This window comes from Pangasianodon hypophthalmus, chromosome 3 (genome assembly GCF_027358585.1).
Source record: "Pangasianodon hypophthalmus isolate fPanHyp1 chromosome 3, fPanHyp1.pri, whole genome shotgun sequence".
NCBI classification, from domain to species: domain Eukaryota; kingdom Metazoa; phylum Chordata; class Actinopteri; order Siluriformes; family Pangasiidae; genus Pangasianodon; species Pangasianodon hypophthalmus.
This window is the reverse complement of record NC_069712.1, coordinates 15,957,945-15,974,768: the sequence shown is the minus strand read 5'-3', so window position 1 is coordinate 15,974,768 and position 16,824 is coordinate 15,957,945. Positions and strand designations below refer to the sequence as shown.

At 39.7% G+C, this 16,824-nt stretch overlaps 1 protein-coding gene and 1 long non-coding RNA gene across 13 annotated transcripts in view; one reads left to right on the top strand and one right to left on the bottom strand.

Annotated features, from left to right (window-relative positions):
• LOC117596835 (uncharacterized) overlaps nucleotides 1-16,824 on the top strand; it is an 89,611-nt gene that overhangs the window by 49,564 nt on the left and 23,223 nt on the right. Inside the window, exon 3 of one of the 3 annotated variants that reach the window (XR_004577817.2) lies at nucleotides 4,252-4,378. The exons of the other annotated variants lie outside the window; for them this stretch is intronic. This is a non-coding gene — a long non-coding RNA (uncharacterized LOC117596835). Of the gene's footprint in view, nucleotides 1-4,251; nucleotides 4,379-16,824 lie in introns of those variants that run through there. 3 annotated transcript variants of the gene reach the window in all.
• Nucleotides 1-16,824, bottom strand: part of pax2a (paired box 2a) — a 29,956-nt gene that overhangs the window by 2,784 nt on the left and 10,348 nt on the right. For 5 of the 10 annotated variants that reach the window (XM_053233005.1, XM_053233006.1, XM_026933752.3 and 2 more), the window contains 5 exons: nucleotides 13,038-13,213; nucleotides 9,738-9,858; nucleotides 4,261-4,470; nucleotides 1,855-1,956; nucleotides 148-234 (listed from right to left, as the gene is read on the bottom strand). In XM_053233005.1, the coding sequence (XP_053088980.1) occupies nucleotides 148-234; nucleotides 1,855-1,956; nucleotides 4,261-4,470; nucleotides 9,738-9,858; nucleotides 13,038-13,213 (696 nt within the window). The remainder of the gene's footprint in view (nucleotides 1-147; nucleotides 235-1,854; nucleotides 1,957-4,260; nucleotides 4,471-9,737; nucleotides 9,859-13,037; nucleotides 13,214-16,824) is intronic. The other 5 variants (XM_053233007.1, XM_053233009.1, XM_053233008.1 and 2 more) reach the window with 1 other exon arrangement.

The following is a 16,824-nucleotide window of genomic DNA, read 5'->3' as shown; positions in this document are numbered from 1 at the left end:
TTTGTCTCTTCAGGAAATAACTTCAGTTACAAACTAGATGCTAAGCTGTGAATTAAAATGAAAGATGACATTTGCTTAAATTATTAAATAATCAAAACCACTTTGAAATCCCCAATTCCACACAAGATAAGTAGTGTTAATACTCACTTAATAGTGCTGGGTTGCTGAACCTCCAAGCTTCATTGTAGGTTGTGTATTGTGGATGGGAGTAGGGGTTTCCTGAAAAATCGCTTCCTAAAAACCAGAACAAATCACAGTCTAAGATATGCAGATTTGATCAAGTGTAACAAATGGTTTGCCCCTATCATTTTTGATTTTGCTACTTCTGCATTTGTTTTGCATTTTCCATAGTATTAATCATCTATATTTTGAGGATTCTTTCTTTAATAGCTTCTCTCCTCCAGCTTTTTACAAACTTTGACTTCCAAAAGATCCCCAGTGGACTCATTCTTGTTCACACCCATTCTCTTTATATAGCCTAGATTTTTGGAGAGCAGTCGTGACTGTGTCAGTGAGCAATGCTGTTGGTCCCCACGTTTCTTTCTTTTATGAGACAATAAAGGCTGGGGTTTATATGAAGCTGGTGAGGAATGGCTTTTGCTTTAACAGTGTTTTGGGGTCTGTCACTAAATCTTAGTTGTTCTGGGAGCAGATAAATAGGAGTGCACATTAAACCCATGGCTCCTGGATTTAAGAGGATTTCTCTGTGTGTGACCAGTGAAAATGAATCTTTGATGAAGACATATTTGATGTACCTATAAAGATATGTTTGCCCAACAAATGAATTCTGTCACTGAATTAAATTTGTCCTGCAAAATGTATTCATGTTTGCAGGCTGGGCAATCCCGCCGAGACTGAATCCGGCTGAAGCACTCAACAGTGACCGTAGAATCCTTTTGTGTTTGATGTAAAATATTTGTCTTTTAATGTTTCGCTCTCTGTGCAGATGTCTTTGCAGATGCTGTGAGACAGATTTTCAGCCGGTCTTATTCCTACACTCAGGTTAAAGTGTGGAAACAATGATTTTTTTCTTTTTCTTTTTTTCTTTTTTTTTTTTTTTTTTTTGTTAGGGCTCTGTAGCTGAGCTCTGTCTGGCCTTGTACTGTAAAGAATGGATGTTTTGGTATGTGTATGTGTGTTTGTGTGTGTGCTGTTTGGGGAGAGGGCACCACTCTGTTGCCAGATTGCATCCTGTCCTGGTGGCTGGCAGTGAAACTCAAGCTGGGTCCCTGAGAGAGATAGTGATTTAAATATTTACAGGCCTTCCTGCCCGCTGTTTTGTGACCCTTAACTGTTTGCTGTGAACCTGAACTGCAGGTTAAGTAGAGGGGGAAAGAGATACGCTCTGCAGCACTGGAGGCTGGGGCAAGAGAGCCCTGTTTATCGATGGTCCGTGAGAACACTGGGGGGGGGGGGCGGGCAGGTAATGAGCATTGGAACCCGTGTGGAACTGAGAGGAACTGTCCTATATCCTGTGCCTTGATCGCTTATTGAGCAGTGCTAATTCGCTCCCGCGCATCCAATAAGCGGCCTGAAACTTGCTTACAGGTCAATTACCTGTCATTACTGTCCTTACTCACTACATGGCTAGCCCTCCTTATTCCTGCTGTACTTAGCATTGTTAGCATTATTCTAACAATACAAGTGTTCAGTATGATTTTTACCTGACACTTTAGTTGTCAGCCTCAGCAGAATATTAAAAGTAAGGCTATCAAACATTTCTTTAAGAACTTTATATTGGTTTGGAATGAACTCAGATTTGCTGAAGATGGTCAATTGGTGAGGACTACTGACTGAAAATATTATGAGCTCGCTTAAACTTAACAGCCTCATAAAACCAGTAATATGACTTACCAGGAACCATTCCAGCAAGTGTTGAGGTGGGGTAGCTGCCTTGCCCAGTGGGGGGGACGTGAGGGGGGTAACCTGGGAGAGTTGTACTGGCCATGTCTCGACCTGAAAGGAAAGTGGTGAAGAATGTAAGAGCATTTCTGAGACCAAGCCAGATATATTTTTGTGTACTTTACAAGCAAAATACAATTGCTGGCTGATATAGGCTTGGGGTAAGGCATTGGGTTGTGTAGACTGCATAGTATTCACAGTAAAGTTTATGGTGCATAAAATAAACTGGAAAACTGCCCAAAGCATTAAAGAGTGATAAAGTAACACACTGGCAAGATATGTAACCTCAAGCACAATAATAATAATAATAATAATAATAATAATAATAATAATAATAATAATATTTTCAGTCATGAAAATATTTCTCCTCCTTTTACACAATGCCAGTATTACCAATTAATTACCAATAATGCTATGATCTAAATCTCATCACTTATCAAAGAGAGTGCCAGCAAACCAGCCACAGATGATTAGAAAGACAAACAAGAAGGCTATATAGTCTGAAGCTTATTACTAGTAAACCACACTGTGGTCAAAAGTCATCTTATCTCCACTTTACCATTCAAAAATTGCTTACACAGCAGAACACACAAGCACCTCCACAGCTTTTCATTCTTCCTAGATCATTTGAGCCTTCAACTTCACACTTTCACAGAGCAACACTGACAGCCAGTTTTTACTCATGCTGAAGTGACATGGATGAACAGAACTGAGCCCTGTTATTTGTCAGAGCCCATACCGAAGGACAGCTGAGGACTAGAAACGCACTTGGCCTCCACTTTCAGCGTTGTAATTGGGGGTTATGGCCAGCTCTCCTGGCAGACAAACTGGTTCGGGGATATGCGGACCTTTACAGGGCCTCTGTCTTTGTTAGCATGATGGTTATGTAGGAACACATTCCCTCAGACTTAGCTGTAATTAGGCAACAGGAATCTAAAGTCAAAAATACTCACAATTTGCGTCGTAGAAATGCACTAATAGAACCTGACCTCATAAGAAATAGCCATTCATTCAAATGATGATGTGATTGGATTTCATTCTATTTAATGTGAATAAAGATGAAGTGTTAAAACCACTAACATTCAGTTATGAATTTACAAGTGTGAGGCTATGTTGGTTAATGACACTGTAGCACAGTAGTCTTAAAAGACTACGTCTACATAAATAATACTAATTATAAAATATAGATGCCATCTGTAAAAAAAAAAAAAAAAAAAAAAAACATGTCTAAAATGAGCATGATTTATACCTTATAGACCGACACAGTTATTGACTGACTGCTAATGCCATTTATTTCATGAGTAGTTGTTCAAAGCTAATATGCGATTCCCCATTAGAGTTCCTGATTTGAAATGACTATACATTCCTATACAAATAATCACAGCTGTCTAGGTTGGTTGCTGGGTGTATGCAAAATAAATCAGCTACAAATTTAAAGATCCTGTGAGCAAATCCTAATCAGAACATTGTAATTACAATAATGATCAGGATACAGGGGAGCAGCTTTCAGAGTGAAGCAAATGTAGTGAAATGAACCTAATGATCATTAGTGCTCTCTTTTTAGCACTGTCTCCCTGAGACACAGGGTGCTCTGACCATAAAGAAAATGAGCAGATCAGAACAGATTGAAATTCCAAACTCTCTGAGAGCAGAATCACTTAAACCTGCATGCTGAATTCAGCACAGCCTCAGGCTACAAGAATCTAGTCATTCAGTGTGCAAAAGAAGCATGAGGAAAGGACAGACTGAGCAATCAGAAATGCAGTGAAGCACTGAAAACAAGTAAAACAATGTCTGTTATTGTTATTATTATTATTATTATTATTATCGTTGTTTTTTTTATTGATATTTCTGTTGTTGTATTCTGTAAAAGTTTTTTTTTCTTTCTTGAATAGTTTTAACCTTTAGACTGTTTCTGTCCATTTTTACATCATGATCAGTGTGTCCTTCAATAAGAAGCTGATAATATTCAGAAAAGAGGGTTTTTGTGCATTTTGAAAAACTAAATCTGCTATTTTGAAGATAAAGTGTCTGAAAGGTAATTGAAATGTGTGAATTTAAACACATATAAACACGCACACACTCGTTCTCTCTCTCTCTCTCTCTCTCACACACACACACGCACACGGACACGCACATGGACTATGCCAGAATTGGTAATGTAGATCTGAAGCAAGATGTGAAGGTCTATCTTTAGACTTTCCCAGTATAAAAAAATACATTAGATAAAACCATTTATTTTTATGGTAGCTAGTAGCTCTGGGCTAGAGTAGGACAGTAGCTGTCTCCCCCCAACCAGCGCAGGGTACAATGTTTTTTTTTTTTTTTTCTTTCTCTCTCTCTCCCAAGGGGTTGTACCTGCTATAATAGGCTGGCTTGCGTACTGGCCGTAGCTGGGGCCATGGTGGCCATAGGCACCGTAGCAGGGGGTGGAGGCGTCTACTGACACACCGGGCTGGAAGGGCAACAGTTCCGCTAGCCCCGAGGCTGCAAGTGAAGAGGGAGTGAAAGGAGCCAGCGAAGCCTCGTGTGGCTCTTGCTTAACACACACCGTGGAGGAATGGGATTCTGCCAGGATGAAGAAACAAAACAAAAGCCACACACACAATCAGACAATGCACAGGCACACCCATGCACGAAAAAAAGATGAATGAGGGATGATGAGAATGGGAGCACTCAATCAAAACCAACAAAACAAAAGAAGAAAGATGAGAGTTGTTTGACTATGAAGATAATGTGTAATGCGATACATTACAATTTAAAATATCTTTAACTTTCCTGTTTCTAGATGGCCAAATTGAAAGTTTAAAAAACATGAAGGCTCAGTGACTTCTGTGATTAATAAATAAATAAACAAACAAATAAATAAATTTATTAAAAAAAGTTTTAGTAAACATAATAATAATAATAATAATGGTTGTAATAATAATAATAATAATAATAATAATAAATTAAATTATAATAAATTAAATTATTACATTTAATTTGCTTAAATGTATTTAATTTAAGCTAATGATCCACTATGACTGCATCGTATTCTACCTCAAAGTATGTGTGTGTGTGTGTGTGTGTGTGTGTGTGTGTAGGGATGAGTTGGCAGGTTAGCATGTAAAGGACACATACACACTCTATAAGACACAGTTCACTGTAACACTGTGTAGGGGCAACTGATCCACACATGATCACCCTGGTGATAGCTTAAACGCACATTGTTAACCGAATGGAATCTAATGTGGTCATCTCTTGCACCTTGTGAATGTAAATCCCAGAGCGTAAAGAGCTTTCTTTATGTTAAAATGTCAGATGTATCTGTCTCAGCCAAAACCCTTTTTCTTTGAGTCGAATGCAAAGTGTCAGGTTAGAGATAACTCCTGTTTCCAGCACAGACGTGGTTTGTTTTTTGTGCAATAGCGAAGGCATAGAATATATTTGATTTCAGAAAGCAAAAGCCTTGTAATAAATCTATGCAGCAAGAATTATTATAGAACAAATTTTGACAAATGAGTTGTAATTGACATTTACATTATTGCAGTTTTTTGGACAAATTTGAGGTTTCTGTGTATACTGTAGCTCTAAAATAATGTCAGCAACCAACAGTAATCCTCCCAGATCAATCAGACACAAATATCTGGGATATTTCCCCAAGGTTTAGTTGTAGGAAAATAGTACAGGCACATTAAAAAGGCTTCTACAAATCATAACAAATACTTCCATTGGAAACATCAAAATTAATACCTTCTGTTTGATGAGACTTGTTCTTTCTCATTCACCATGGCGGATTTGCTCCTGCAACTTAGACAATCCATTCTCTCTCTCTTTCTCTCTCTCTTTCTCTCTTACTCATCTTCTTTAACATCCTCCTCTGTTATATTGGCCTGGCCTGTTGGGAGGGCTCTCACAGCTTCATGATAGCCTCATTAGCTGCTTCCCAACTATTGTTGTTTTACAACCAAGCTGTGTGCACAGAATCCCTCATTAAGATAAAGTCTCCTTTATGTCAGATGCAACCCTGATAACCCTTTTAGACCTAACGCTAGGAAATACGGCAACTTAACTGGCCCCTTTCCCACACAAATCAATGGCAGATTTTCTTCTTTTGACTGGTTCTAACCTGACAGCGACATCTGCATACAGTAACTGAATAATAAACATCGCTTTTTACTAGAGAACTTGTTAGAGAATGTAAAATTTTGCTGCCATTCACACAAAAGGGGTTAAGAGGAGGTATAAAAACAAACAGCTCTGATGACTATATTTTACAGAATGTGATGTTGGTCATAAAGCTCGACTTTCAAGACGAAAACCTTAGAGGCCAATAAACAAGAGGGAAAGAAAAGCTTTGAGGGGAATTAGACCTCCTGTTTTCATACACTGTGCTCTCCTGTTGGCAGACAAACAAGGGCACTGAGCTACACTGACCCAGGCTTAGTGTTCGAGATCAGTGAACTTTGAAACTAATCAGAAGTGCTGTTGCTTATTGTCCTGTGGACGAGCGAGGCCTGCAAAAGGGAAGGCTGTCAGCCTCCTGATTACTGAGATGGGAGATAAACACAGGTCTGCGCTGAGGCTCTCTCTCAGCAAAACACATCACATCAGCTCCAGCTATAGAGTTCTCTATGTCTGTCTCTCTCCATTGTATGGTTTCACATGAGTGCAGATCATGATGGGAGGGGCAGGGAATGACTTTTCTTTCTTTCTTTTTTTTTAACCCAGCATTTACAGCAAAGTCACCTGCACAGGAGCCTTTAGGGGATTCAATATTTTATATTCCATGACAGGGACACCTTCATGTTTGCAACAACAATAACAACTAAAATTCCTAAAACTCATTCACTTATTCTTCTTTAGTAACTGCTTTATCATGGTCAGGGTCACTGTTGATCCGGAGCCTATCCCGGGAACACTGGGCATGAGGTGGCATTATGCCCTGTATGTGACTACTTATATTATTGACCTCAGTTTTCAAAGTTAAGGAACAAAGAATTATCACAGACCAACAAAAAATAATAATACTGAAACACCTTAATCAACTGAATGCAAAGAAATGTTAGGAAAGGTCAATTAAAGCTGACTTCCAAACCTATGTGTTAAAAGTCATTGGTTATCAAATGTGTACTCAAAGGTTAGTGTGCCACTGTAAGGATGAAATAAGCATTAATTTGGGCAGCCGGGCCTGGCAGGGCTGTGCAGAGCTGAGACACAGGTAGTTTGTCACAGGGCCACACATGAGGCGCCTGAGCCTAGCTGGCTGCCTGTTGTTTGCTGCTCACTGGAGAATACCAAGCCACACTTAAAAAATGGCTCTCTGGCGGATATATTTCAGCCGAAGCTCATCAACAGCATAGGCCAGCACAAAGCAGCCTTTTCTTTCTCTCAGCCTGTGTATGCTGCTTTTTCTTCTAACTTCTCCTTCTCCTACCCCATGCTTTTTCGTTCTTTCTTTCTTTTTTTTCTTTTTTTTTTTTTTTTTTTTTAAACAGAGCCTCTAGACATGGAGCTCTGTTGCTTTCAGGCACAGCTCTCACCCCCACCTCCTCCTCCTACCATCTCTCTGAAGAGATTTGGAACAAGGGAGATCCCTTCAGCACCTGCTCAGGTTTTCAGTGGGTCAGAGGGGTGCCCATTTATTCGGTGCCATCCCACTGGCACCAGGAAGACTTCCATTATATGCCTCTGCAGGGAGGGCGCTTAAGAATGTGCACTGGCTATTCATTCCAGAGGTATGTGCAAAACGGCTTTTATAAAAGACAAGTCATATCTGGAAAGCATCCAAGTTCTTTTTCCAAACTTGGAATAAATCATGCCTTTGTTTTGTTTTTTTCCCCCCCTTACTGTTAATGCATGAGTATTGGAATGAGACTGACTCATATAGGTAAGCCTCTTGGGCACTGATAAGAAAGTAGGACAAAATATCACAAAAGCAGTATATTTTACATAATAATAATCAGGAATTTATTAAACTGATATTTAAAAGATTATCTCAGTTCTCAGAAGTGAACATTTTCTGTGACTAAGCACACATCAGGATGATCTGTACCTATTGAAGTATTAAGTATTATTATAAGTATTATAAGTATTATAAGTATTAAGTATTATACTATGTACTTTCAGTACAACATGTTACTGAAACTGCTGTGGAAAACGGACATCACACTGTTTCTAAAACTCTGACTTTACAAAGAGTTAGCCCAGCTACCTACTTGCCTTTTTCAGACACACAACAGAAGTGCTAATTCCTTGCAGTAATAGGATAAACAGCAAACAGAAAGGAGCCGTGTCTTCTATGTCTTGTGCTCTTAAAATTCCAATTTCTGTTTTGTAATGAAGAGTTCATTAATCATTCATCTTTAATAGATTATGCAAATCCTGTGACATAAAATCAACATGATCAATGACAGCGTGAATTTTAATTAGCTCAGGAAAACATTGCAGGGAATGGCCATAATCTGCAGCTCTATCCAATGGCAGGGAGTCATTTATTCTAAATTGGCTTTCAGTGTAAATGCAGAGGATAATTTAGCACCTCTTTTAACTTAGTCCTTATACCCATTTCCAGAGTTTATCACATGCTAGAACATCCAGTTATTGCATATAACCCTACATTACTTGCTCAGCACTGCATTATAAATTGAGTTATTACTGCCAAAAGTCATTTAAAATACCATGTGCAACACTTAATGCTCAAGTCTTCCCGGTGAAGATGTTTGTGCCTAGTGGTGAAAATAACTACAATATCATTTCATTTTGGTGAATACACATAACAATTTTAAATTCTGGCAGCATTTAATCATTCTTCCTTACTGTATGAAAAACATTGCCACACACTGAATGAAGGTAATCATATACTTTTGTCATTATTAATTATGAAGAAGCATGTATGAGGGGGGGTTTGTTTGATGAAGTGTAAGGTGGTCTGCTCCGAGACCCCCTGCGGAGTCACATCCCAGGTGCAAGAAAGGCCACCTGCCATGAGGGTGCTTCCCAGACCGAGACTGCTTTCATACAAAGGACAAAAACACACCTTTCTTCTCCAGGGGCCCAACTTTCTGGAGGGAATCCTACCTCCCACATATTACCAAGACGCAAAAAGCCCTTTCTTTTCACATAACCCTGGCTGGCTATCATTTGAGAAGGGGCACAGCTATTTTCAATCATCCTGTCCTACGCCCACACAGAACTCATTGGCTTTGATGGCTCCTGCATAATTATGTGAATTTTATTAAAAGCTCAGCATATTAATCTCAGCACGACAGTTGGCTATCAGTAAACTTAACCTTCTCCGAGGTAATAACAGCAGCTACAATGAAACAATATTTCAATTAGTCGGCCTGACATTAACCACTACATACCGGAAGACAAGAGGGAGGATGGGGGGATATTGTTGCAGCACTGTAGAGCAAAACACAGAGTCCTGTTCCTAACCAGGAATCTTCAATACAGGCCAAAGAGAACCTTCTTTACACAGGCATATTTTCACAGAATTGCTCCTTGTTTTCATCCTCTGTTCCTCAGAAAGAAAAGGAAGACACCAGTTACTGCATGGTGACGTACTTGACTCTGTCAGTCAGCACTCCAATCATCAAATCGAATATTCCCACTCTGTAATGCACGTAACACCACCTGTCTGCGCTGAGAGGTATTCTGTCACACTGTCAGTCAGAGCAGGTCACACTAATCTGACCACTTTAGATAGAAACACCAGATTCACAGAGACCAAGCTCAACTTGTGAAGCTCATCTTACCACTCAGTGCATATCAGAAAAGTCAGACAATGAATATAAGCCCTCGTGCCAGCTCTGCAGGATGGACTAGGACAGGTAACCCAGCTATCTTACCTGTCACTACTGGGTAGCTCTGGGAAACGCTGGAGCCCAGTTCGGAGCTGGCGCTGGTGGATAGGCTGGGCTTGACCTCGTCCAGTCCTGGGTTCAGTGCTGGTAGTGAGTATTCGTTAGCCTGCCAAATGGGGGTACATTTTAAACAGGTGTACAGCAAAGCTCACTTCTTAAATTATTATAAGAGGTTTTCAATTGTAAAACTGCTAAAGCTTCTGAGCTGCCAGTCACAATATTTATTCTGCCATTTTCCACACTATTATAAAAATGAAATGCACCACCAGAGATGCTACCGGAATCATCTAAGTTAAGCTACCTACTGCTCTACTGACCAGCTTTATAAATGAGCATCTGAAATATAGTGATACTGAAATTCTGTGGTATCTCCCTCCTACTCATGGAGAGGAAATGAGACTGTAAAGACCTGTGTGTGTATTTTGGTGGGAGGCCATGTGCATGGTGAGTGCATACATTAGGTTTTTGAACAGGTCTGAGAGTAGGATTTGGAGAAGCTTGAAAGGCAGGGCTGTCAGCTGCCTCTTTGTGCTTGACTGCAGCCATCCCCATGACCAGCCAAGGGAAGAGCTTTGTTAGATTACCAACATGTGGCCCCATTTCTAGAGCCACAACCAACCGTTTGTAATTGTTGTCTTTGGAATAAGAAATGATGACACATAGACGTGTAAGTGAGAACAATTACACAGATTTGTATAATTTTGAGAGCACAATACATGTGTGCTCTAGTTGCAGAATTGTGTTTTTGGATACAATAATCTCTACATGAGATTTGTATATTTATTGTTTGATCATTAAATCAATCCTTAAACAGTTTTAGTGGTTTGAATTTTTTAGTCAGGACAGTAATTTTTATGGAAAGCCCAGATTCTTAAAAACTATTTAGGTTGGCTTTGGCGACATAATATAAGCTATGGCATTAGAAAACATCTAAAAAATGCTCTTTATGGGCAGCCTTACTGAATGCTTTACACTACAATGCTTTTATCAAACCTTTCTGACAATGAAATGAGACTTCCGGCTCCTGTGTTCATCTTGTGTTCTGGGTGTGTGTTTGTGTATGTGTGTGTCTGTGTGTGTGAATGTGTTCGTGCATCTGTGCATCTCAATGGGACTGTGTCCCAAAGGGGAATGCCGTGACCCCAGTCTTGTCTGTCTCTATCCCAGATAAACTCTAATTGTCTGATACAACTGTTCACTGGGCCAGTGGCGGATGTTCCTCTCTATTCGGCCTGGCCTCAGATGCACAACGGCCATTTTATCATGCAGATAGGAGCAGGTTGGGCGTGGGGCAACTGAAGAGCCATCTGAAAAGGATGACCAAATGGCTGGCAGAAGTGTAGGAGGGGTGAATCCATTGACTTCAGCATTTCCAAAATGGCTTTTTAATGCCTTGCTTCAGACCCCAGACATTGGCTAATAGCTTCTCCCTTTCAGGAGTTAAAAAGAAGGCCAAAAAGAGACCAATAAAAGGGAATGTGGTCTGATTAATGTTATACTGAATTAAAAGGGATTTTCTGGACTTTTTCTGCACAGTTGTTTTGCTCACACTTAACCTTTTTCTTTGCGATTTTTATCCCTTTTTTTGGGTTTTCTTTAAGACTGCAAGTCATTTTCAATTCGTTTTGGTATTGATCTTCCAATAGAATTTTGTAATTAGCTGCAAATTAGGCTCAGTACTATGGGTGAGGGCTGTCCCCCTGATTTATCACCAGTGTAATTCGCCATGATTGGAGAGAAATTAAAATGAACTCAATTAAGGCCACTGCATTTGCTTTATAGGCATCCAATTGGAGTTTCAAGGGAAAAATTAATAGTCGCTTGTTGTTTAATAGTCTATTGAAAGTAAATAAAGGTTACGTCTAAGATGGCTGTATATAATAGGATTTGACCCTTGTATTATTTTAGCAAGGCTTAAACTGTATTTCTGGCTGTACTTGGGCTTGATGTACTAAGGCTTATAAAAGTCATATGAGTTAAATATTACAACTGAAATGTGAAATTGCAAGAGATATTTTAATGTTAATTAACAAATTTATTTTAAATAATACATTGTGCTTTTATGTAAAAATGTAGGTAAAAATGTTTTCAAATGTACTGTGTGTCAAACGTTGCTGCTCATAGAGGTGCTTTCTTCATTTTTACTATATTCTAATATTGAAATAACACTTATGGTATTATGCAGTGGTCAAGAAAAATATTAAACAAATCAAAACAGTTTTTAATGGGAGATTTACCCAAGAGGTTATTCATAAAGTTTACAAGAAAAGGCTAAGCTGCTTCTAAATGAGAACTACTTGTTTGGGTAAGCAGTTTAATTTGAAGTAAAATCAGCTTATCAAAAAATACATTTTGATTTAGAAATAAATTTATACACGGGCATTAACTTCACTATTTACATTTGGCAAACAAATTTCAGCCATAAGCGTTCATTAAAATGTCTTTAAAACAGTAAAAATATATAATCTAGTGTGCCCAAAATGTGAATATTTTCAGTAAATTAGTTTTTGCTATTTTGTTATTTTGTTAAGCTGTGCAGATGAAAAATGAGTGATAAAGTAAGAATGAAATTTAGTATTTTTAAATTGGTCAATGTTATAGGGTTGCTTTGTAATTGTATTTGTATACAGGAGACATGAATCTGTTTTCCTGAGTAGGCTTATACTGTGAACAAGAGTGCTGTAAAGGATTGTCAGCAACTTATTTGGCAGTGGAATTATGAGGGCTAATTTTATAGGAAGTGCTCAGTTGGGTGGTAGTCATTTGTAAATCAGTTTAATCAGTTTATTATCCAAGTGCTCAAATCAGTTAGCTGGTAAAATTAGGAATGCACCAGTTTGATACTCAGTATCAGTACTGGAGCTAATATGGATTTGAAACATTGGATTGGTACTGGATCAGTGATATATTTTACTGTATTTTGTTACATGTCATTTATGTTCATTTTGGTCAACATTATGCATTATGGCATAAATACAAGATTCAAGATTCAAGACATTTGCAGAAAGTTACTAAGATATCAGCGTCAGATCTGTATAGGTTATTGATGAATGTGCAGAGCTCTGACAACAATATCTTTTAAAGAAATGAAAATTGAATTTTTTGCATTCTCTTTTGGATCCTTACCTTATCATATTATTGACTGATCTTGTAGTAAATAGGCTAAATTATGAACTAATACAATATAGGCATGCGTTGCTTATATTTTTGTTTGATCTCATGAATTTATTTGAAATATAACTTGGTTATAGATGTTTATCAGCTAGCTGTTTTTTTTTTACTGACCTGCTCTGGCTTGATGTGCTCTGATGTTGGGAAGACGTCGGGGTATGATGGCCGCTCAAACACCCGGTCCAGAGCCTCCAGCTGCTGCTGAGTGAAGGCATCAGCCCTCAGGTGCTTTCGTAAACTCTCCACACTACCCTGAGAATCACTGTTTGGGCCAGAGCCATCTGAGCCATCTATGAGAGAAGAGAGAGACAAGGCCACATGCTAGTAGGAGTCATTATGGCCCTATTTCTCCTTGGAGCAGGCCCCCAACCCCTTCCCCCTTCCTCACAGCTCAGGATAGTGCATCTCTCAGCACCAGCAGTGAGAGCGGGGATGAATGATTGGTGTATATCAGTTCAAATTCAGTCAGCACTGGCCTCAAACAGATCCTAATAGCTGTGGAAAGGCAGCATGGGGGGGGAAGGGGAGAGGGGAACGAGAGTCTAAGATTGAAGGAGAGGGGAAAGGAAAAAGGGGAGGAGAGAAAGAGAGAGTTGTTCTTCTCTTCCACCTTCACCTCCCCTTCCTGGTCCAGCATCAGCACCATCATCATCATGTGGTAGTGCTACAGTAATTGATGGATTACCTTCAGTGAAAACATGTTGGAAAGACCAAGTGTTTTAGTATGAGCTGTAGCAATAAGCGGGTGGAGGGGGACTGTTCTCATTCGGCGACGGGTGGAAATGGAGTGCTATTATTTAAAGGCACAATTTCCTTTAGAATGTAATGCTGCTTTCACTTTCAGATTGCTTTTCCTAGAAAAAATGGGAGGCCAGCTACAGCCTGAATACAATTACACTGCTTGACTTCTAGCTTTTGCATTTCCTTCAGATACACTGTCTATAAACAAATGAGCAGTTTCCCTTTGGCTTCTGACCTTATCACCTTACTAAAAGCACTTTACTGGCTTCCCACCGCTTTGTTTTGCTTCTGAAAATCTCCAGCTAACCTGCCTGCCATGTCAGTAGCCACCCAAGCTCCCAGCCTCTGACTTTAGCTCCCTTACAAATCTGTCATTCTAAATTTGCAGCAGATTATGTTCTCTCCTCGGCGTGAGTGTGGTGATATATGATATGCAAGGCCCCTATTGATTGCCTGATCTGGTGGCAAGAGGGAGGCGAAATGAACTTGAAATGAACATCATGCCTCAACTCATTGTGCGTATAATACTCTACTTAATCCCACACTTTTCTGTGCTATGGAATTCAATTGATCAATCATGTTCCACTGATAGTACCATTTCAGAGGTGTTATTGCCATTCTACCCGGCAGCTTGACCTTTTTTCAATGGCTGAAGGCATAGGATGAACCTGACTTTCAGAGAGAAATGGATCCATAGAGAGCTGTGATAGAGAGCTCTCTGGGTGTGTGTGTTGTATTCTTTGTGTGAAGTAGCATCTAGAATGAGGCAATATATTTCTCCCTCCTATTAATCCCTCTAGTGGCATGTATGGTTTTCATATTGCTTTTTTCCTGGCATTATTTGAATCATTCCATATTCGAGGTCAAGCATTTCTTATGGACCTCTCCCTTGGGGGCCTTTTCATATGACCGTGTGTTGTTGCTGTATAAAACTCAATTGTTCTCTTTGGTACAGAAGAAAATAGAGTCATTAATTACTTTCTATCAGCTAGCCTAAGTGCAAACTGCGATCAATAAGCAAGCGTGTGTCATTCACTGTGGTAAAGCATGCTTCCCATACTCAAAAGCCCAAAGCATGCAGCGCTGCTGGTGGACACAGGGGACACTACTGCTGCTTGAGCTGTGGGGGGCTGGGCTGCTCTATGCTACATTACAATATTTAGAGGAGATCTGAGCTACACCAAGGTTACATCAGCTATTTGTGTTCTTACATGTTATTGATTCAGTGTTCTCTTTCTACCTTAACATATAAAGAACGAAGTGTGTAATAATGGGTACAAATTTTGACCTCTAAGGAACTGCACATGGGACAGTCACATAGTGAAGAATCCATTGTGTTGTTTTCCTGTGTCAGTTGTTTGCTGATTGCCCTGTGGTTGTTCCACATTGATCACATTTGGACACTTTTTTTTGTTTTGACATCGTCTTACATTAGCACTCTGGTGCTATGGGACTGGGGCTCTGTCAGATCAGATAACCGGAGTCCATAAAACACTACTCTCTTGGGCTTTCTCCTCCGCAGGGCCTAATTCAGATAAAATTAGAGTATAAGAGAACTAGGTTTTCCGTACGCTAGAAAAAATGAGAACAAACGTCTTAAAATATGTCTTAGATGCTAACATTAAAAAATGACCTTTAATTTTCCATTATTTTTTATTTCAGAGTTGACCTGTTGAGACCGAAAATACAAGCTGTAAATATTTGTTTTTCATGTTATTTTAATTTTAATTTAATTTTATTTAAATCGCACTAAAATTACAATACATTAAAATATTTCTTAAGGCTACCAGAGTTACAGCAGTAGGTCAAAATATTTGTCAATATTTATTTTTAGCTTTTGTGTGCTTTGAAAGTAAATGGATAGATGGGGCACCCAGGGCAGGTGTGACATCCTGTAAACAGAGGGATATTGTGCCTTCCGCTTTCATCTCCTGCTCACTTCAGATAACATCATGCGTGAAACTGACAGAGAGGGAGAGACTTTTTGGGAAGTAGGCCTGTGCTTGGCCTGGACTTTACTAACAATGTCATATGCCAGGTTTTGTTGAGTGTTTATTTTCTATATCCAACTCAGGTGACATGGCTGATTTGGTAGGCGATCTCTGCATTAAATGACAAAATGATGGTCGCAAATTCAGGTAATTCTGATTCCTGCAAAACTGTAACTGTTTGAATCAAACACATCCTACACTTTAAAAAAAATCAATTTTGGGGGGGAACAAACCAAAAAGCACATAATGCAAGAGAGTGGGAGAAAGAGAAGGAGAGAGGAATTGAGGCAAAGGGGCAAACACACCTTCTATGTCAGCCGTACTTAGTTTGAGAAAAAAATCCCCTATTTATGAAGGCCATGGAGCGGAAAGGCTGCATGGCAAATAATTGTATCATAAGAGACAAGAAAGGGTGAGAACAAGAGCAAGGGAGAGAGAGAAAGAGAGTGAGAGATGCTGCTGCTGCTGGTGGTGGCAGCAGCAGCACAAGCGGGGCTGTTAATTTCCTGTTATGTTGCGGCATGTTTAAAAGCTTTATTAATTCAATTTAGCTGTGCTGAGCAGGCTGGCAGTGGGCTGAGGAATGAGAGCCCTCTCTCTCTCTCTGTCTACCCCTCCTCCCCTTTATTGTCAGAGTGGGTTGCTCCTGTCACCCATATCACACATCTTCTACTGTACTCACACCCAGGCCATCATTTAGCACATCGGATTCATGTGACGCAACGTTCTGGAACACAATTAATAAACGCATCTTCCTCTCTCTTAACCTCTCTCTCGCTCTCCCTCTTGCTCTCTTTCCCCCACTCTTGCTCCTTTTAAAACCTGAGTAATGCAGCGCACCATTAATTCTCAGCATCAGTGCCCATAATTGACTTTTCTCTGACATGATTCCTCTTCAAGCGAACCAGCCTGTCCTTAGATGTTTCCATGCTGCAGATTTGTGAGGTGTCATTTTGTGAGCAGGCCGGCAGCAGACGACAGAGCGGGTCTGCTTGAATGCAGATGTATCAGCAGAGCAGGGCATAGACCTTTTGTGTCCTTTGATAAGGAGCCCTGACACCTTCTTCTCTCATGGTTACGCTCTGCAGCCTCGCTCAAATCTGGGCTTTCTCTTTCATACAGAGGCCATCATCGGGATGAGATCGGTGGGATGTTCTTTTTCGATCTAG